Source organism: Schistocerca nitens, chromosome 9 (assembly GCF_023898315.1).
Source record: "Schistocerca nitens isolate TAMUIC-IGC-003100 chromosome 9, iqSchNite1.1, whole genome shotgun sequence".
Classification (NCBI taxonomy): domain Eukaryota; kingdom Metazoa; phylum Arthropoda; class Insecta; order Orthoptera; family Acrididae; genus Schistocerca; species Schistocerca nitens.
This window is the reverse complement of record NC_064622.1, coordinates 210,091,702-210,114,485: the sequence shown is the minus strand read 5'-3', so window position 1 is coordinate 210,114,485 and position 22,784 is coordinate 210,091,702. Positions and strand designations below refer to the sequence as shown.

The following is a 22,784-nucleotide window of genomic DNA, read 5'->3' as shown; positions in this document are numbered from 1 at the left end:
CATCATTGGGAGGAAAGTCCAAGAAATTAACTGCTAAATAAGACAAATGTAGGTCTTCTGGAGAAATAGGAGATTTCGATTGCATACCACGTTCTCCATATTTTCCTTGGATGGTTGACACATAAAACGAATTCAACATCATTCTGAAACTCTCGAACCCAAACAAAGACAGGTGCTTTTAGAGTTACCTCCATTCTTAACACTTAGCGATACTACAAGCGGACCTACTAATTATTACGGACAATTAAATGAGCGGAAAATTCGAGCAAATAGCAGCTGTGAACTATTATGTCACTGAAATTCGTTTTACAAATTACGATCGCCTTATGCCGCATTATCTGTTTACCAATGTGCCACCATCAGGGATATGTGCCTGCCGTGTTGTGCATGGGCTGTTTGCTACAGGTATAACAAAGGTGTAAAATCCTCCAGCCACATGGCGAGCTATGAAGTTGGAAAAATTCCACAAATTTTAGATAATACTTGCTGGTTGTCTTAGCAGCTAAAATTCTGGAACTGTATTTCTTTCGGTGTATTCTTCCTGTATAACAAAGTCTGGGGCAGGTTCGACATGTCCGATTCCTATATGGTAAATAGGTTACAGTAAATTATAACTGGATAAATGATTATGAGGGAAATGATGAGTGATAAACAGTTAACAGTAAATGGTCAAATGGTCATCAGGTAAGCAGTAACTGATGTAAGGGTAGTGGGTAACAGCATATGGTACATAGTAAATGACAAATCGGTAATGGTAAATTGTAAACAGGTAATGGGTAATGTAAATGAATGATGGATAATAGGCAACAGGTAATCATAAATGGTAAGTGGCTGATGGTAGATGGTAAGTAATTAATAGGTAAAGGGCAACACGAAATTAATAACCGTAAAAGGTAAACACGTAATGGACAATGATTAAAAAGTTAAAGCTAATGGTAAAACAGTATATAATAAATTTGTAATTGGAAACAGTAAGTAATAAACAGCAAACAGGTAATGGGTTATGGGAGTGGCTAACACTTAACACTATACAGGTAATGAGTAATACACTCCTGGAAATGGAAAAAAGAACACATTGACACCGGTGTGTCAGACCCACCATACTTGCTCCGGACACTGCGAGAGGGCTGTACAAGCAATGATCACACGCACGGCACAGCGGACACACCAGGAACCGCGGTGTTGGCCGTCGAATGGCGCTAGCTGCGCAGCATTTGTGCACCGCCGCCGTCAGTGTCAGCCAGTTTGCCGTGGCATACGGAGCTCCATCGCAGTCGTTAACACTGGTAGCATGCCGCGACAGCGTGGACGTGAACCGTATGTGCAGTTGACGGACTTTGAGCGAGGGCGTATAGTGGGCATGCGGGAGGCCGGGTGGACGTACCGCCGAATTGCTCAACACGTGGGGCGTGAGGTCTCCACAGTACATCGATGTTGTCGCCAGTGGTCGGCGGAAGGTGCACGTGCCCGTCGACCTGGGACCGGACCGCAGCGACGCACGGATGCACGCCAAGACCGTAGGATCCTACGCAGTGCCTAAGGGACCACACCGCCACTTCCCAGCAAATTAGGGACACTGTTGCTCCTGGGGTATCGGCGAGGACCATTCGCAACCGTCTCCATGAAGCTGAGCTACGGTCCCGCACACCGTTAGGCCGTCTTCCGCTCACGCCCCAACATCGTGCAGCCCGCCTCCAGTGGTGTCGCGACAGGCGTGAATGGAGGGACGAATGGAGACGTGTCGTCTTCAGCGATGAGAGTCGCTTCTGCCTTGGTGCCAATGATGGTCGTATTCGTGTTTGGCGCCGTGCAGGTGAGCGCCACAATCAGGACTGCATACGACCGAGGCACACAGGGCCAACACCCGGCATCATGGTGTGGGGAGCGATCTCCTACACTGGCCGTACACCACTGGTGATCGTCGAGGGGACACTGAATAGTGCACGGTACATCCAAACCGTCATCGAACCCATCGTTCTACCATTCCTAGACCGGCAAGGGAACTTGCTGTTCCAACAGAACAATGCACGTCCGCATGTATCCCGTGCCACCCAACGTGCTCTAGAAGGTGTAAGTCAACTACCCTGGCCAGCAAGATCTCCGGATCTGTCCCCCATTGAGCATGTTTGGGACTGGATGAAGCGTCGTCTCACGCGGTCTGCACGTCCAGCACGAACGCTGGTCCAACTGAGGCGCCAGGTGGAAATGGCATGGCAAGCCGTTCCACAGGACTACATCCAGCATCTCTACGATCGTCTCCATGGGAGAATAGCAGCTTGCATTGCTGCGAAATGTGGATATACACTGTACTAGTGCCGACATTGTGCATGCTCTGTTGCCTGTGTCTATGTGCCTGTGGTTCTGTCAGTGTGATCATGTGATGTATCTGACCCCAGGAATGTGTCAATAAAGTTTCCCCTTCCTGGGACAATGAATTCACGGTGTTCTTATTTCAATTTCCAGGAGTGTATATAACAGGTAGTGGTAAATAGGTAATGGCAGATGACGAAAGGTAAATGGGTAATGGGAAATCGGTAACAGGTTATGGATAATGGTGAATGCTAGGTGGTATACATTATATGGATAGTTGCAAACAGTGCACTGATAATTGTGATGTGTTTTGGGTAACAGATAATGGTAAAAAGTTAATTGTTTAGTTGTAAGCAGTAAATGGTAAGCGGGTAACAGATAATGGTAAACAGTAAACAGTAAATCATGAGCTCACTGATTCTGTAGATATCTCACTTCTTAAAAAAATTCAAGTGGTTCAAATGGGTCTGAGCACTATGGGACTTAACATCTGAGGTCATCAGTCCCTAGACTCAGAACTGCTTAAACCTAACTAACCTAAGGACACCATGGATGTGTATCCATGCTCGAGGCAGGATTCGAATGTGCGACTATAGCAGCAGCGTGCTTCTGGACTAAAGCACCTAGAACCGCTCGGCCACTGTGGCTGGCTATCTCACTTCTTGCTGGGAACCTCTAACCTGCAGCTATTCACACCACTACCATTCCCTACTCATTACCCATTACCCATTAGCTGTTACCTGTTTTCTATTTACCCTTACCTGTTATCCTGCCACCATTTACCAATACTCATTAACGTTAACATTTTATGGTCTACTACAGTTACCTTTTACCCAACTAACTGTTTACCACTTACTCTTTAACAGTTAAACCGTTTACTCTTACTCACTTACCATCAACCATCAGCAGTTACCCATTACCAACTACCAATTACCAACTGCACATTTACCATTTACTGTTACTTGTTACGCAGATATTATTGTTTACTGTTTGCCATTTCCTGTTTGCTGGTAACCTTGGAAAGATGCATCCAGTAGCTGACACCCTCAGTAGTTTTCTCACCCAATAGCTGACATCCCAGCAGCTGAAATCCCTTCCCCCTCCCCCCAAAAGCTTGAAACACCCCACCCCAAAAAGTAGTTGACACTCCATAGCAAGTGCTAGTAAACTGAAGAAAGTTCTGAGGCCTACTTTGATGTGTAAAAGTCATGGAGAATATCCAGTTCAAAGACAGTAGCTTTGTCTATGTGATAGTTAAATTTAGCATTGTCAGTAGCAGGTGACAAAAGTTTTGAACTGCAAGATGGACCTAATATACTATCATGGGCCACTAGAATGTTTAGCTTACTTTGATATCAGTTTCATAGATCAGTTATTGGCAGATTTAGAATTAGGAATAACGTTGTTTATTTTTGTAATTCTTGTTGATAGTGCATCTTAAGGTGTAAGCTAGATCAGCAGTAGGGTCCATGTGTGTTTTGCAATGCAGCATACGTATCATATTACGTTGGCGGAAAGTCAAATATATTGTACATCAGTGACACAAGCCCTTTCTGAACAAACAAAATACTCAGTCAGCAAATTCAGTCTCCCTGAAGCCTGCCCTGTGACAAAGGACAAGTGTCATTCAATAATCCAGATGTGGAAAATAATTAATTTGAGAATCCGTTTTGCCTTACACATTGTATGGTCTAGAAAAGGAACTTTCCATGTATACAAGTGCTACCTTTCGTTGTCTTTTGATAAATACTTCTGAATATACAACATAAAATTCTGATCATTTGAATACTTCTCATCACAGTCAAGATGGCCATATTGTGACTCGTTTAATTTCAATGTTACACAAAAAGTTTTATATATGGAAATCCTGTAATTTCCATTTAAGGTCACTGATGTCATCATTGCCTATTTCATGTAGGCTAGCACCTGCGCTGCGTGTAAGCAACCCATTGCACAAAAGTCCAAGTGTATCAAAGGGTGCATAGCATCCCTAATCTCACAAACTACGAGTATATGTTATAAATTGTCGTACCTATACCAGTCACCAGTCATTATGGAGGTATTCCGGATTCATAGATTAACCTAATTGTGTTGCGAAAATGGATCGCAAATCGTTGCCCACTCCACGCTAATATCTACTGTATTCTTAATGTAAAGGTCCCAGTTTCGAGTCCCGTTGCGACTCACAGTTTTAATCTGCCTATGAGATTCATCTGCTTTGTTACACCATGGGTCACTAGAATGTTTGGCTTACTTTGATATCAGTTTCAGAGGTCAGTTATTGGCAAATTTAGACTTAGGAATAACGATGTTTATTTTCGTAATTCTTATCGGCAAGTGCATCTTAAGCTGTAAGTTAGATCACCAGTGTTGTTAAGATCGTAAAACGTACTTAAGTCTAGAGGAGGCCTTTATCAAGTAGAGTTCGTGAAATGACTGATGATTAAATGCTGCATCATCTCACTTTAATTAGTTTTTATGCAAATACCGGTCTCTAGAGACGAGGAACATCGTTAGTTTACTTGAGTTATTAGACATATAAGTGGATATAAGTTCTGGTAGACGTCAGAATTTAATATGGAACGATAAAAAATATTACAAAATTCCACCTCGCCTGCCTCTCTGAATGTTGTGTTATATTTTTATTCTTACAAATTCTTGTTTTTCTTTGCGTGCTCAATCTGAGTTAATTTCACGGTACAAAGAGAGGAAGCAAGATTTAACTTCATGTCGACGACGTGGCCACAAATGGCAGAGAAGGAAATCCGTTGTGTCTTTATTATATCCTATTTTTAACGGCTGGACAGATACATCAACATTATTTCTCTAGACAGCGAGTACACGGCTTTAACAAATGCTTCCGGTATTCCGCAGATTATGTCTTGAGAAACACATTTGTTAACTGAAGAAACCGTGTTAATTGAAAAGTTTTTATGAATTATACACAGATTTATTACGTTTTCAGGAACCTCCATGACGCAAGTCATAGACTACAGATAATTGTAAATGTTAATGGTCAATATTAAAAATAATAGAAATCTCTGGTTATTCTTTTAGCAAGTTCTTACTTCCTCACAGGTGAATCTTGTGAACATAAAAAAAATGCAGAGTCTTGCCTTTCTTGGTCAAATTTGGACAGCTAGTTATGCGGGAGAAACTGTAGCATCCTGAAACGTTGCATGCGTTCGGGAGTCACGCATCAATAACTAAGTCAGTGACAGCGTGGCCTGTGAATGGCAGGGCCTCCTGTTAGCAAGAATAGGCAACAAACGAAATTACTTTTTCAGGAATATCAAAGTAGTGTATACTCCGATCCAGCTTAAGAATATTCATCCGAGTGTTTCTTTTTCTCTTTTCCTTTGTTTTTTTTAACGTACACTGGTTGCCTCCCCTACTACAAGGAGATAAGATACCCCAAAAAATTGACTGAATTGGTCATAATCTGAAATTTGACAGTGGAAAAAATATCCAGAGGGCCCTCAGGAGATTGTGGAAGGAAATTAAAGTGGTATCAGCAGATATTACTAATGAATACGTGAAGCGAGATAAACGTATGTCTACACCATTACTACTCTTATTCTTGGGCCCAATCAGTATTTCCACCTCGACCATTATGACGAATTGTCATGGTTTCCAAGAGAAATGCTAAAATACTGTGATACGATCTCTTTTCATAGCTAGACATAGTAATTCAAATGCGTCCCATTTGTTTTTTGGAGGACTATCGCAAGTGCTTGAGTAGGGTTGATATTTTTTGGAATGACAAGAAATAAAATTACGGAATAGAGTGATGTACGACGCTAACGCAAAGATTACTATTTTTCAATAGAATTAGTGATGTATCACTAATTAATGTTCCTCTTCCTACGAAACGATCGTCATGAAAGCTGTAGTACATTTCATATGATGAGATGCGTGAGATACCGGATTTAGCCCAGTACATTGGCTGTTAATCTGGTGACCTTGAAGTTCTCACTATCCACTGGTATTCTTTTGCCATATTCTGGAGATGGAACTTAGTGTGACCTCCAGACTGCTACCAGAGTGTGAGAGCGCCTTCGGTTGCACAACCGCAACACAGTTCTAACTCTCCCTTCCATTAATTGAGGCTTCTTAAGCTACTCAGTAGAATGTTAAGGATCGCTGGTTACAGTCCTTTCTTGGACAGCAATGGGAGGTTTATTTGAACGGTCTTATCGTATATCGACTTCAGATGTTTATAACGCTTACTTCTATAGGGCTCTATACAAAGTTCACCCAGGAGTGCTTCGAATTCTACAGAAGGAGAAGCTCAGGGAAAATAGCAAAATTTCCTAAACAGGAAACCAAAGTACAAACAACACATACAGCTTTTCGAATAACTGCAGGAGTTTTAGTGTAACAGACGGTCTCTTTCAAGATGTTAGCTAAAATTTTTGGTGAGAAGAATTATTATCACCCTAAGAGCTCTCTAAACAACATGCAAATGAGGAACTGGCTTTGTTCGTATGTTATATCACATGCGCTCTTAAAATACTTTTGATCTGAAAATTAACCCACAAACCGAGGAAACTGACTTACAAATGAGTTCCAGACATCTTTTGCAAATTGTATAGTAAAATGCATGTATGCAGAAGACTATATTTTAAAATATTATACAATTACATCGTCGGTTGGCGTGTTCAGCGTAGCAGTTTGAAGTACGGGGATTTGATTATTAATTTCGATTGACGTTTTACTCTAATCTATATTGTATTGCTGCCTTGGAGGTGAATGAATATATGAGAACCTATTAAGAAAGTCTAATAAAATATGCAATAGCAGTTGATTGATAATTGAGAACGTATCTCGACCTCTATAATTTGGTATTGATTTTTTAATACTTGCCGTTTTATATATATATATATATATATATATATATATATATATATATATATATATATATATATATATATATATATAGGTCACACAATAACAGATTGGCTCATGGCTGTAGCAGGAGTTATCGCTTGTGCAACCTCATTCGTTGCCTATTGCTAAGTCACATCGGAGAAATTTGCTAGATTGCAGAGAGAGTACTGCTATAGTGTCTCACTGCGAGTCGTTGAATGCACGGTAAAGAGCGTGTTCACCCAGAGATGGCATTCTCCTGGTCAACCAGTGGCCACTCCGTTCTCAAGCTGAACATCCGTCTACTGTGCCTGTTCGGGATGTGGCCACTGGGCGATTCGCCGCTGTATAACTTCTACAGCGCCCTCGTCTTGACGCTGGGCGTTTGGAACTGCATGGAAGGCGCTCTGGCCGTGGGCTACAGCGGAGCTGATCTTGAAGAGACGACGCTGGTCCTGATTAACTCTTTCACGACCTGCAGTGGACTCGTCAAGGGCATACTGTTCGTGTGGGACAGGCAGCAGTATTACGCCATGGCGCATCGTCTCAACGCGTTGGTGTCGAAACAAAGTGAGGCCTGCTCCAAGGACACCACCATGGCCGACATCCTGCAGAACTCGCGCAAACGTGCGAGCCGCGTTTCACTGGCCATTTTCCTTTCCTTGGTCGTGCAGTCGATCGTGTGGTTCCCAATGCCGTTGATCGTGCACCCGGGCGAACGTCGCCTTCCGCTCGTCCAGCACTATTGGGCCGGCAACAATAGCTACTACGCACTGTCGTACATCGTGCAGTGTTGCGCAGCCAACCATCTGTGCCACATTAGCTTCGGCATGGACTGTCTTCTAGCAACAGTAATGATTTTGGTGGCCGCGCAGTTGAAGGTCGTCACAATTCGTATAGCCGCCCTGAGCTCAGAGCAGGCTGACGCGGAACTGGGAGTCAAATACCGTTTCGAGGGTTCACACGCTTCGTCTCAGGACAGGCTGTACAGAGATTTGTGCCTTTGCATTGAAAGCCATCAACAAACTCTCCGGTACGTACCAGATCATTATATTGACATTTAATAGACAAAATTAGGACAATTAACACTGAGAAGTGACGCGGAGTGAGAACAGACTTTTTCTAAGTCTCGCTAATGCTCGACTAGATCATTTTTTATCGACTTTCATTCTACTGGCCTCCTCCAACTTTTCCTATATTGTCCTAATTTTTCCATTTCTGCTTATCTACTTTTCCCCAACATCCCCAATAATCGTATTTGTGCCTCGCATGCTTCCTCACAGACCCCATTGGTTTTTCTAGTACGGAGCTAAAAAATTTTGTGATTTGTTGCAGGCTATGCACTGAACATGGTGAACAGTTTTCATAATGGTTATGAGTGAATTGTGTTCCTCATGTTCTTACTGTGTCCCATAAAGTAGACAAACCTAGCGAGACGTGAGACTTGAAAAGTGAAATTCAAATATTTTTCAAAAAATGGCTCTGAGCACTATGGGACTTAACATCTATGGACATCAGTCCCCTAGAACTTAGAACTACTTAAACCTAACTGACCTAAGGACATCACACAACACCCAGTCATCATGAGGCAGAGAAAATCAATGACCCCGCCGGGAATCGAACCCGGGAACCCGGGCGTGGGAAGCGAGAACGCAACCGCACGACCACGAGCTGCGGACAATATTTTTCAATATTGCTAACGATATTGCTACAAAACTTACTACAAGTCGTAACCTTAAAGGGTTGCTGCATAATTGCAGTCCGTAATTCTTTTGTTCTGTTGCTGGGATACTCAACTAGAAAATAATTGAAAAATGTACTTAACCTTAATGTGTTCATAGGCGAATTTGTTGGTAAGAAATGTTAAGTAATCATATCAGGGTGGGACGAAATTTCACCCCTTCCTAAAACCTAGCGTAGTGCCATGACTACCGTCATTTCTCGTTCGGTCAGTCATCTTCTGTCATAGATTGTACACCAGTGTTTATTTTGTAATGGTTCAAATGGCTCTGAGCACTATGAGACTTAACTTCTGAGGTCATCAGTCCCCTAGAACTTAGAACTACTAAAACCTAACTGACCTAAGGACATCACACACATCCATGCCCGAGGCAGGATTCGAACCTGCGACCGTAGCGGTCGCGCGGTTCCGGACTGTAGCGCCTAGAACCGCTTGGCCACTCTGGCCGGCTTATTTTTAATATTTTGCACTCTTTTGTGCACTTAAACTCAGTTTTACATCATGATTGATTTCGTACGGAGCACAGTTGACCGTATCCTACCTTAGGCAACCATCACCATGACTGCCGCTTATTCATACGAACACTGTTGTCAGTAAATCGCGAAGTCTAAATCACAAATCAAATGTGACATTGCTTCTAAATATAATAATGACTGTTTATTAAAATTACTATGAAAATTTTATTACTTAGAACTATAACACAGAAATGTTTCTTTGCCCTGTGTCTGGGATTTCTTCCATCACGTGAATGAAATTTCTGCACTTTTTTGAAAGTGGTAGTTGATTGCTATTTATGTAAGTAACCGCACGTCTGTTCATCCAAATTGCTTTCTTGCTCTGGGAACGTAGGTACTGTAAGATTTGTGGATTTACCAGCGAATCGTTGTCTACGCTGCAGTCCACGGAGGATGTACCTCGATCTCGATCCCCATGTCGGAAAAACATTGTAGTGAGGGCGACCTTCATTCCATACGCACGGTATACTTTAGTTCTTATAACTGGAGGTACCTCTAAAATCAGCGTTTCTAGATACGCTCACGAGAGAGCTAGCGCAGTACACCGTAAGAAATTCGGGTACTGAATATATCTAGGGCACTAGGAACAAAGTGTACACCAAGAACTCGTATTCACAAGGAGTTCAAAACCATTCTGTCCATCCAGTCGTAGTTTTTCCGTGGTTTGTCTGAAGCACTATTGGTGAACGCCAAGATACCTCCTTCAAAATAATTAGATCTGACATTGTAACACAGTAAAGATAGTATCGACTTCCTTATTAAAGCTGATTTTACTTGTCAAACCGTTGTTTCCAGTGAATTTGAAATGTGAAGTATGCAATGGAAGCAAGAATATTCAACATTTACCTCAAAGCAGTATACTTTTACGTAGATGCAACATAATACTTCTTGATGTCGTGATTTTATTTTGTGGTTTATCGCAGCAACACGCGAACAGTGCACTCAAAAACGTTTCAGCGCTATATATGTCTGCTATAAACTCTGTTAAGCACTGAGTATGGATTTCCCGATCGAAGTCAGTTTGACAAAATGAAATAATGACAAACTAAAGAGTCCTCGCTGTATTTACTGTATTACAAATTCAGAATCAGACACGGACACTGTAAAATTTTTTGTGATACTATTCCTATGAATGGTTTGTAGGAGTCCGCCACGAGTGCTTCTCCTGTGGCAATTACTTCATCTCAGAGCAGCAATTGCACGCAGTTATTAGTTAGGTATATTCCAAACTTAGTCTTCAACGCCAATTTTCAATCTTTACCGTTACCTGTTGGCCTAGCACATCTTACTAGTCTGTTCCTTTTATAGTATTTTCCACGTATCTCTTTCCTCACCGTCACGTCTTATCTTACCGGTCCACCTGCTACTAACACCACTTCACGCATACTTCGCTCCTCTTCTTTTGCCGTTTTCGCACAATCCATGCTTCTCTTCCAGACGATAGTAACCTTGTGTATTGTGTATTGAACCAAGGACCTAGGAACGATGGAGAGGATTCGTCCCGCCATCATAGCCTTCAGTGGTTCTCAACCCCACAGCAGACCACAGTTGTCCACCCACCCCACCGCCGCCCCACAACGAACCCAGAGCTATTGAGCGGTTCGGCCCCCAGTGGAGCGCCCCCCTCCCCCCCACTCTCTCTCTCTCTCTCTCTCTCTCACGCGAACGGCTCATGCCAGACAAGTGTAGCCCCAAATGTTTGCATGGTAGAGTAATTATGGTGTACGTGTAAGTGGAGAGAGTGTTTGCGCAAAAATCGCCAACATAGTGTAAATAAGGCGGAATAAGGGGAACCAGCCCGCATTTGCCAAGGCAGATGGAAAACCGCCTTAAAACCATCTACAGGCTGGCCGGCACACCGGACCTCCACACTAATCCGTCTGGCGGATTCGTGCCGGGGACCGTCACACCTTCCCGATTGGGAAACAGCGCGTTAGACTGCACGGCTAGTCGGGCGACCTATTGTAACCTTACTACCGCTTTATTTTAATCTGCGGCGAATGGGCACAGGTGTGTAGCAGAAAGAAGAATTCTGCTTCTTGCCATTCACCCATAGCTCGCAGTATATCATGTGTGAAAAGAGTAAGCTGAGTTTCGATTGAGCGATACTTCCTAAACCCTTGCTGATTGGTGGGCATAAGCATCTCAGTCTCAAGTACGTTCGTTACTTTCGAACTTGTAATATGTTCAAGGGATATATATGTTTAGGGATTTTGGTCTGTAATTATTCTGGTCCGTTCTTTTACCCTTCCTATACACTAGAGACACCTGCGCTTTTCTCGAATGTGAAATTTGATACATCTTCTTCCCTTTTGCTGTCTTCAACTGCCATATCAGGCTGGTCAACAAAGTACTGAAGGGAAGCCTTAGACCCGCTTGGCGATTTTCCATATGACTCCTGAACCATATTCTGCATTCATCAATCTGTTGCTTCCATTAAGACGGTAGTGCACTTTCTTCACTTTTACTGAGGATAGCAATATATTCATTGAACCTTATAATTTACACCTTTCCATATTGAATTTTAATCCTTCTTAAGAATTTTTCTATTGTTTCCGCCTTTGCTGCTCCGTTGTACAGGTTCAACAGTGGGGGAGACAGACTGCATCATCGCTCTTGGTAATCCCAGCACTTCTCTTCTTCATTTCTTGTTGTATGCAACACAAAAGCTTCGTCCGGACAGGCCTTCAGTGCCTAACAGTTCCGACCGACCGCCGTGTCATCCTCAGCCCCTAGGTATCATCAGATATGGATGTGGAGAGTCACGTGGTCAGTTCACCGCACTCTCGGCCGCTGCAAAGTTACGAGAACTTCTCAGTCAAGTAGCTTCTTCTTCTCAGTCAAGTAGCTCTTCAGTCGAGTAGCTCCTGAACTGGCCTCACAAGGACTCAGTCTACCTCACTAGACAGCAGCATTCGGCACACCCAGTCAGTCACCCATCAAAGTGGTAACGAAGCCGACAGCGTTTAACTTCGCTGGTCTGACGACAACCTGTGTTACCACTGTGGCAAGGCCGCTCGCTTTGTGTAATATGTATTACCTAATCCCTAGCCTTTCCTGATGTAACGGTCTTATCAGGCAAATGTGTGTTGTGTTATTCAAAGTTGTCACTGGGTGGCATTAGTGTGCTCGACGCCTCTATTTTTCACGTGTAAACTGCAAGTGCTTCTGGTCTGAAGAAAGTTTATTGGTTATTTAAATATAATTCAGATATGGAACTCCAAATCAGCGAAGCATGTTCCTTGTGTATACCGCAAGTACAATTTATGATTAAATGCTACACTTATCCTGTGACTTAATATGTTGACCACATACCATTTCTTGGGATTTGGTTTGTCGCTGACTCGCAGATAGTTACTTTCCGGTATCTAATATTGTTGACCCTAAGAAACTCGCGTCTTGTACGATGTTCACCCGACAAAACGTTTAAGTTTGATGACTATCCAGGCTGTGGCTACTGGCATTAACAAACACTGAATATGAGCCTGAAGAAATACATCTGGTGCTGTAACAGGTGCAGCTCCAAACCCATAACCCACCAGCCAACAATTTATGGGAATTTCATCACCTGTGGGTAGACAGATGTCTTCAAAAACCAAGGACTTACCGAAACAATGCCACTGAGAATCTCTGCTGCATTGCAATCAAAAGGTGGACCAACACCCTATTAGACAGGTGGATGTGTGGTTCAGTGTATGTCAGTATGGTTAACACAAGGAAGGTGAGCTCTTAACACGAATAAATATACATTGACACCCTACTTGCATGACTATCGTTCAAGGTTCTCGCAATTTCCCAAATGTCAACCGTAAACAAATCGATTTCATAATATTGTAGGCTGTGTACGTTTTCATTTTTAGGACACAGACTACACACACACTAGTTTACTATTTACTGATCATTAAATGACCAATATACAGACATTCGAAGATACAAACCATTTATCTTTAAGTAGTGTATGCATCACACTTAGTTTACATTTATTATATCAGATGATCGTATCATTACTTTACCCATGATATCACAAACTACACCTCAGTTACCTATGAAATAATCGTCATCACCTGTCTAGATTTTCCCCTCTTTTCTATGACATCATTCACACTCCAAGAAGCTACATCTCATTTTTTGCACTACTGGCGACCATTAAAACGAAAAAGAGGTACCCACCCCCGCCCCTTCCCACACACACACACACACACACACACACACACACACACACACACACAAACACACACACACACACGCATTCACACAACATGTGTGTGATAGGATTTTCCAATAAGCAGCACTTTGTATGGCCATGGTTCGTTCCCTGTATCTCAGTTAGTACCAAAACACACATTTCCATATCTAAATTTCTCTATGAAAACTTGTCAAGTGTCACAATGCAATGTGCACCGTTTAAATGTTCTATAAATGTACAAAACACTGCTGACTAAACATAAGACACTAAAGACAGTCTATTTTGTCACTAAATCAGGCAATTTTCAAAAATTAAGTTTTGAGGTGATTCCTCTTGTATATGGATAGGAACTATGGTGCCAACACATACTGAAACGTTTACAGACTGTATTTCCTTACCTTTCCATAACCAAGTACTAAACAATACTAAGATCTAATCATTAAGTGAAAAAGTTAGAGATGTAAAGACACAGCTTACCCAAAGAAGGATGAAGTAACGAAGCACCACTTTAGGGGGAAGAAGGCGTTTTTACTATTGCATTGTATCACTGAAACTGAATATTTTCCTATTATGCATATATAACAGCATAATCCTCCAAATAGTAGATGTAAGCAAGACCAAAGACAACAATGGACAATATTTATCATAAAGAGAGGAAACTTCAACATCGTGAAGATGTGGTTTTGCACTAAAATAAAATTATTTATCAAAATACGTAATAATTTCAACTACAGAAACGTGTTTCTCTACTGTTGCTCCCTAATTAGTCTATAAGATTAGAGAAATAAACATGGCCTGTATAATAGCACTACTGATAACACTTACAGCATAAGCCACACTTGTCGATGACTGACGTTCGATATCGGTATTCCGCTATTCAAGGCATAATTGACCTTGAAATTAAATATTTCCACATCTACGTTCCTTGTATTACTTATAAAAATACATGTAACTTGGTTATCAGCAATAACAATATAACTGACAGATTACTCATCGAACTTAATTACATCTTTTTACCACACATTAAAAAACAAAATTCACAAAAATTTGTTCTATAAAACTACAGAGTACACTGGGATACTACTGCAGATCTAGCTTACCTCTTAAAGTGTACTTATCGATTGTTTACTTTTATACCAAAGTAAAAATAAATTATTCCCAAATCTAATTTTGTTAAAAACTGGTCTCATCTCAATTGAAACCGATATCAGGGTCAGCCAAACATTATAGTGACCGCCAAGCTAAGGTATTTATCTTAAACTACAAAACACATGTTGTCATTTGCTGATAACATTAAATCATGCTGGCACACAGTGTAAGCTACATGATATTTGATGAAATAGCATACTGAACAGTGTTAATACACATTCGTATCAGCAAGATACAAGTGTTACTACGCCTACAACTGATTTTCAAAGTTTCGATTAGATTATAGTCGCCTTGTGATAGAGTTTCAACTTTCTCTTGCAGTCAAAACACTTGTCATCTTCTGCTGAGGTTACCAACTACGTCATTGTCATTTGGTGGAGGATCCATGACACTTCGCTTCTCTGTATATCATTGTGTTACAGCGAAATTGTAACAAAAAAAATGTACATGATCGATGACATCCTCCCGGCCAACAAAGCCATACGAACATTTCATTTCTTTTTTTTTTTTTTACAAAATACTGCATACAGTGGTATGATTGCAAAACAGAAGTTGGTGCAATATACTGCATTTGATATAGTGTGTACGACTGGCCTGTACTTCCTTTCCATTGGGGAAGAAGGAAGCAAGTAAAAAGCAAACATTTCATTGAAAAAATATTATAGGCCTATTGATATTTTTGTGATACGTTTCTGTGGGACCAAACTGCCCTAGACTTCCACAATACCTAATCTAACTTAAACTAACTTACGCTAAGGACAACGCACACACCATTGCCCGAGGGAGGACTCGAACCTCCGACAGGGGGATTCTCGCGAACCGTGGCAAGACGCCTCAAATGGCGCGGCTACCCCGCGCGCCTTATTGAGATATGCATGCACAAGTGCACAAATGAAAAATAACGTTATTTTTCAATTTATTTTAGTACAGTCTACATTTTAGTAGACATGCTACCAATAGTATATCTCTCTGTTATGACACCCTTTGTAAGCTCTTGGTGTCACAATATACTGTAAAGACTTCCATTTCTGGCTCTTGTCGGTAACACTGTACCCTGATGCCGTTATTGTATCTAGAATTCTTTGCGTAATGTATATGTATTCACTTCTTGACACGTATTCCATCTGTGAGCGGAGTGTCGAGCCTCAACTCTACAACTTGGTTGTGGACACCTACTAATAAGGAATCCATTTTGCTGACTGTCGGACATTATGCCTTACTTTTCCAGCTTCGTATTTTGCATCTAGTAAAAAATGAGCCCATCTGTCTTAGAAATGGACGTTTTCGAGAATGTCTGTACATGAGTTGGTTTGGTAACTTCGAATATGCAATGGGTATCCCATTTTTTTCAGCTTCCAAAGTTCCATGCATCTGATGTTCGGAATATTCCCTTTCTTTTGTTTCCCAGCTCAGCTACTAAAAATACTATGCTAATCAGACAATGCAGTGATAGTCGATACAAACATACGCATTCACAATTGAAATAATAATGTAAAGTGACAGGGGTGCAAGCTAACAGATCTTAAATAATATTATAGCACCAGAAACCGGATTTTATAAATGCAGCGGGTGTCACGGACTGGTATGTCAGCTACTGAATCTCAAAACTGTATTCTACCATCACTGCCTGACATTGTGTGTGCTGTGTCAGCTATTGGATCTTAAAAGGTTGTTGCAATGTCAGAAGCTGACTGTGTGTATCTGCAGTAATTGTTATTATAGGCTATGATGGTTAGTTGACATATGATGACTGCCATTACCTCACGTACTATTGGGTGGGGCAATGATAATCAGGTTACAGGGAGACTATCACTACTCTGAATACTTAATCAAAGTATATGTACCATAACATGATAGCAGGTATCAGCTACTGGATCGTAACACTGAACTATAACACCAAAAGCTGACAATATATGTACTATTATGTGTCAGCAGGTGGCAGCTTACTAGTTTTCAAACAGTATTGCACCGCCAGTGGCTGCTAGTGTTCGTGGCATAACTCTGCAGTGGGTGTCAGCTCCTGGATCTCCCTCATCTTACACTGAGTTTCAGATAAGTTTCAAACAAAATTGTAACAAATTCCCCCCACACCATTATGTTACAGAAGGAAATGTAATAACTTACTGCACCATAGCACAAAAATTGTAGCATATTATCATATATCCAGAACGAGATTTTCACTCTGCAGCGGAGTATGTGCTGATACGAAATTCCTGACAGATTAAAACTGTGTGCCGGACCGAGAGTCGAACTCGGGACCTTTACATTTCGCGAACAAGTGCTTTACCATCTGAGCTACTCAAGCACGACTTACGACCGGTCCTCACAACTTCAAGTCCGCCACTACCTCGCCTCCTACCTTCCAAACTTCATAGATGCTCTGCTGCGAACCTGCAGTCGTGCTTGGTTAGCTCAGATGGTAGAGCACTTGCCCGTGAAAGGCAAAGGTCTCGAGTTAGAGTCTCGGTCCGGCACACAGTTTTAATCCGCCAGTAAGTTTCATATCAGCTCATACTCCGCTGCAGAGTGAAAATCTCATTCTGGAAACAACCCTCTAGGCTGTGGCAAAGCCATGTCTCCGCAAATCCTTTCTTGCAGGACTGATGGCTCTTTGCAAGCCTCTTCATCTCCGAGTAACTACTGCAACCTACATCCTTCTGATTGTGTTCAGTGTATTCATCTCTTGCAATCGCTCTCTGATTTTAACCCTCCATGCTTCCCACCAATACTATATTGGTGATCCCTTGACACCTCAGAACGTGTCCTACCAGTAGACTCCTTTTTTTAGCCAAGTTGTGGCACAAATTCCCATTCTCCCCAATTCTGTTCAGTACCTCTACAATAGTTACTTCATCTACCCATCTGATCTTCAACATTCTTCTGTTGCACCACATTTCGAAAGCTTCTATTCTCGTCTTCTCTGAACTATTTGTCGTCTATGTTTCATTTCCATACATGGCTACACTCCATACAAATACTTTCAGAAATGACTTCCTGTCAATTAGATCTGTACGCTATGTTAACGAATTTATCTTCTTCAGATACGTTTTTCTTGCCATAGCCAGTCCACATTTTATATTATCTCTACTTCGACCATCATCAATTATTGTGCTTCCCAAATAGCCCTTGTGAGTCAAACTGAGGAGCTATTTGATTGAGAAGTAGCGGCTCCGGTCTAGGAAACTGACTTACGGTCGGGAGAGCGGTGTGCTGACTACATGCCCCTCCATATCCGCATCCAGTAACGCCTATGGGTTGAGGATGAGAAGGCGGCCCGTCAGTACCGTTGAGTCTTCATGGCCTGTTCGGGAGGAGTTTAGTTAAATAGCAAAACTTTTCTAATACTTTAAATGTCTCATTTCCTAACCTAATTCCGTCAGGATCACTTGATTTCATTCGACTACATTCCATTATCCTCGTTTTGCTTTTGTTGATGTTCATCGTACATTCTCTTTCAAGACACTGTCAATTCAGTTCAACGGCTCTTGTAGGTTCTTTGCTGTCTCATTCCCCTCTCAGTCACTGCCTGCCTTCCGTGCCCCTCGACTCTTAAAACTGCCATCTGGTTCTGTACAAATTGTAAATAGCCTTTCGCTCCCTGTATTTTACGCTTGCCACCTTCAGAATTTGAAAGAAAGTATTTCTGTGAACATTGTCAAAAGCTTTCTCTACTTCTACAAATGCTATAAACTTGCGATAATCTTTCCTTAACCTATCTTCTATGAGAAGTCGTAGACTCAGCATTGTCTCGTGTGTTCCGACATTTCTACATAATCCATACTGATCTTCCGCGAGATCAGCTTCTATCAGCTTTTCCATTCGCCTGTAAAGAATTCGTGTTAATATTTTACGACCGTGATTTATTAAACTGATAGTTCGGTAATTTTCATACCTGTCAACACGTGCTTTATTTGGGATTGTTCTTTCATATTCTTCTCGAAGTGAGAAATTATTTCGCCTGTCTCATACATCCTACCGATCAGATGCGAGAGTTTTGTCGTGGCTGTTCCAATACTGTTACTAGTTCTAAGGGAATGTTGTCTACTCCAGGGGCCTTGTTTCGACTTAAGTCTTTCAGTGTTCCGTCAAATTCATCATGCAGTATTGTATCTCCTATTCCACTTTTATCTACGTCCTCTTCCAATTCCATAACGTTGCCCTCTAGTACATCGGCCATGTATAGACCCTCTATATATTCCTTCCACCTTCCTACTTTCCCTTCTTTGCTTAGAACTGGTGTTCCATCTGAGCTCTTGGTGTTCATATAGGGGTTCTCTTTGGTCCAAAGGTCTCTTTAATTTTTCTGTTGTCAGTATCTAGCTTACCTGTAGGGATATGTGCTTCTACTTCCTTACGTTTGTCTTCTAGAAATCGCTGGTTAGCCATTTTCGCTTCCTCATTTTTGGGACATTTGTATTCATTTTCGCCACCCTTATTTGCTGTATTTTTTATATTTTCTCCTTACATCAATGCCGGCCGCGGTGGTCTAGCGGTTCTGGCGCTGCAGTCCGGAACCGCGGGACTGCTACGGTCGCAGGTTCGAATCCTGCCTCGGGCATGGGTGTGTGTGATGTCTAGGGGACTTATGACCTAAGATGTTGAGTCCCATAGTGCTCAGAGCCATTTGAACCAACCTTACATCAATTAAATTCAATATCTCCTGTGTTATCGAAGGATTTCTACTAGCCCTCGCTCCTTTACCTACTTGATCCTCTGCTGCATTCTTTATTTCATGTCTCAAAGTTACCTGTGGTGTCACCGCCAGACACCACACTTGCTAGGTGGTAGCCTTTAAATCGGCCGCGGTCAGTGATCGCAGACCGAGCGCCGCCACACGGCAGGTCTAGAGAGACTTACTAGCACTCGCCCCAGTTGTACAGCCGACGTTCATAGCAATGGTTCACTGAGAAATTACGCTCTCATTTTCCGAGACGATAGTTAGCATAGCCTTTAGCTACGTCATTTGCTACGACCTAGCAAGGCGCCATTACCAGTGTATATTGAAATGGAAATTATGTACAGTCAAGAGAGATGTACACCGATTGTGGATTAAAGTTAAGTATTCTACCAGTACCTCCTGTTTTGCTGGTCTTATTTCTCTGACCTGTTCCAGACCTCACGCCAGTCTGCGTGTAATTAAACGCGTGCATTTCGGCCTCCTCTAGCAACACGGTGTCGGCTCTTCTGCCAACACTACACTACCCATTCTTCTTCTATTGTATTTCTTTCCTCTGTTCTTTTAAATCGTTCCATAATGCTCTCTCTGAAACTCTCTGCAACGTCTGGTTCTTTCAGTTTATCCAGGTCCCATTTCCTTAAATTCCTACCTTTTAGCAGTTTCTTCAGTTTTAATTAGAGTTCGTAAGCAATAACTTGTGGTCAGAGTCCACATCTGTTACTAGAAATTTCTTACAATTTAGAATCTTGTTCCTAAATCTCTGTCTTACCCTTATATAATCAGTCAGAAATCTTCCGGTGTCTCCAGTCTTCTTCCACGTATACAACCTTCTTTCATGAGTCTTAAACCAAGTGTTATCTGTGATAAAGTTATGCTCTGTCCCTAATTCTCATAGGCAGCGTCCTCTTTCATTCCTAACCCCCTGTCCATATTCACCTACGACTTTTTCTTAACTTCCTTTTCCTACTATCGAATTCCAGTCCTCAATGACTATTAAATTTTCGTTTCCCTTAACTATCTGAATAATTTCTTTTATCGCATCATACATCATCGTCTGCGAAGCTAGTTAGCATATAAACTTGTCCTACTGTGGTAGACATGGGCTTCGTATCTTGGCTACAAGTATGCGTTCACTAAGCTGTTCATAGTAGCATATCCATGCTCTTATTTCTTTATTCAATATTAAACTTACTCCTGCATTACCCATATTTGATTTTTTATATATAGCCCTGTATTCACTTGACCAGTAGTCTTGTTCCTCCTGCCACCGAACCTCACTAATTACCACCATATCTAACTTTAACCTATCCATTTCCCTTTTAAGATTTATAACCTACTTGCCTGGTTAAGTGATCTGACATTCCACGCTCTGATCCGTAGAACGCCAGTTCTGTTTCCCTTGATAACGATGTCCTCCTGAGTAGTCCCATTCCGGAGATCCAGATGGGGGACCATTTTAGCTCCAGAATATTTTACCCAAGAGGACACCAACATAATTGAACCATACAGTAGAGCTGCATGCTCTCGGGAAAAGTTACAGCTGTAGTTTCCTCTTGCTTTCAGCCATTCGCAGTACCAGCACAGCAATGCCCTTTTGGTTGATGTTACAACGCCAGATCATCCAATCATCCAGACTGTGGTCCCTGCAACTACTGAAAAGGCTGCTGTCTCTCATCAGTTACCACACGTTTGTCAGGCTTCTCAAGACATACCCCTCCGTTGTGGTTGCACGTACAGTACGGCTAACTGTATCACTGAGGCCCACAAGCCACCCCACGAATGGCTAGGTCCATGGTTCACGGAAGGGGCGGGGGAATACGAAGTATATGGGCAGCATGTTGTCATGTTGTCACACAAAACTGCAACAAATATCCCACATTATAGCTAAAATTATAACAATTTACATTATACCTAGCTATGTTACAGGCAAACTGCCGCATACGTCACCACTGTTAGACATGTAACAAACTATCCCACATGTCTCAATACAAACTGAGAGTTCTTCAAGTAAGTTATGACTTTTCGCAACGTGCAAAATGCTTAAATTCCTTCTGTAACCTGTGTAGTCACCACCCTATTCACGAAGTCACTAGCCACCCCACCTTTACAATGACATCATCATGAAATCACATACAGGTTACTCGTCATGTCCACACCATGTCACACTCCGTTAAGGCAGAATCTGAGCCATCACGGTGGCATTTACTTAAGTGGCTGCTAAAATACTGTACCATTATGAGTTGTTTTGTTTCCTTGACCGATATAATCGACATGGAAAGAGCATTGGAATACTTTACTTGTCAGTTGACAGTCATGTCAGAGGCACCAAATTTGATGAAAATGTTTCTCTCTCTCTCTCTCTCTCTGGCTCTCTCTCCCGCGCTCCTTGTGTGTGTGTGTGTGTGTTTTGCTGACGAAGCTTACTTATTTTAAACGTGAAAATAATTCCAGTGACACCCTTTTATGCAACACTTTTGATAAATACTCTTGAACAAGGGGCAGAAAATTCAGATCGTTCAGATACTGTACTGACGATGTATGACAAAGAAGATAGCTTCGGGGCTACATTGTGACTGGACGTGTCATAGTGGTGGCTGGTAAAGTACTGGTATGTTATTGGCTGTTTCCTTTCAGTGACCATCAAAAGTTCCAAGATATAATATATGGATTCTTGGGTTGAGAATGGTGTCACAGTTAAAGGAAGCGTTGTTTGTGCATCATGGATAGGGTAATGACACTCTCATCTGATGTCAAAAATTAAAAAAAAAAAAAAAAAAAAACATTTTAAGCATTTTCGATCATTAAAAGTTATACTACTTACATATCATGTAGACATTCATTCTGTTGTGACTTGGCAAGACAGCCAAGCCACTGTGAGGTAGCTGAAAGGCACGCGTTTAAGCTCACGCAGGCTGGCGTGAGGTCTGGAACAGTTAAAGGAGTTGAGTCTACTAAAAAAAGTACTTAACTTTAATCCATAATTGGTGAACATCGGTCTGACGGTACATGCATCACAAGATAAATAGCAAATGATAATGGCGCCTTGCTAGGTCGTAGCAAATGACGTAGCTGAAGGCTATGCTAACTATCGTCTCGGCAAATGAGAGCGTAATTTGTCAGTGAACCATCGCTAGCAAAGTCGGCTGTACAACTGGGGCGAGTGCTAGGAAGTCTTTCTAGACCCGCCGTGTGGCGGCGCTCGGTCAGCAATCACTGACAGTGGCGACACGCGGGTCCGACGTATACTAACGGACCGCGGCCGATTTAAAGGCTACCACCTAGCAAGCGTGGTGTCTGGCGGTGACACCACATTCCTCCCCCGCAAATTGGCGGACG

At 42.0% G+C, this 22,784-nt stretch overlaps 1 protein-coding gene across 1 annotated transcript in view; it reads left to right on the top strand.

Annotated features, from left to right (window-relative positions):
• The first annotated feature begins 7,427 nt into the window (after positions 1-7,427).
• LOC126204115 (odorant receptor 43a-like) overlaps positions 7,428-22,784 on the top strand; it is a 51,660-nt gene continuing 36,303 nt past the window's right edge. The window contains exon 1 of the mRNA XM_049938530.1: positions 7,428-8,212. Within this exon, the coding sequence (XP_049794487.1) occupies positions 7,428-8,212 (785 nt within the window). The remainder of the gene's footprint in view (positions 8,213-22,784) is intronic.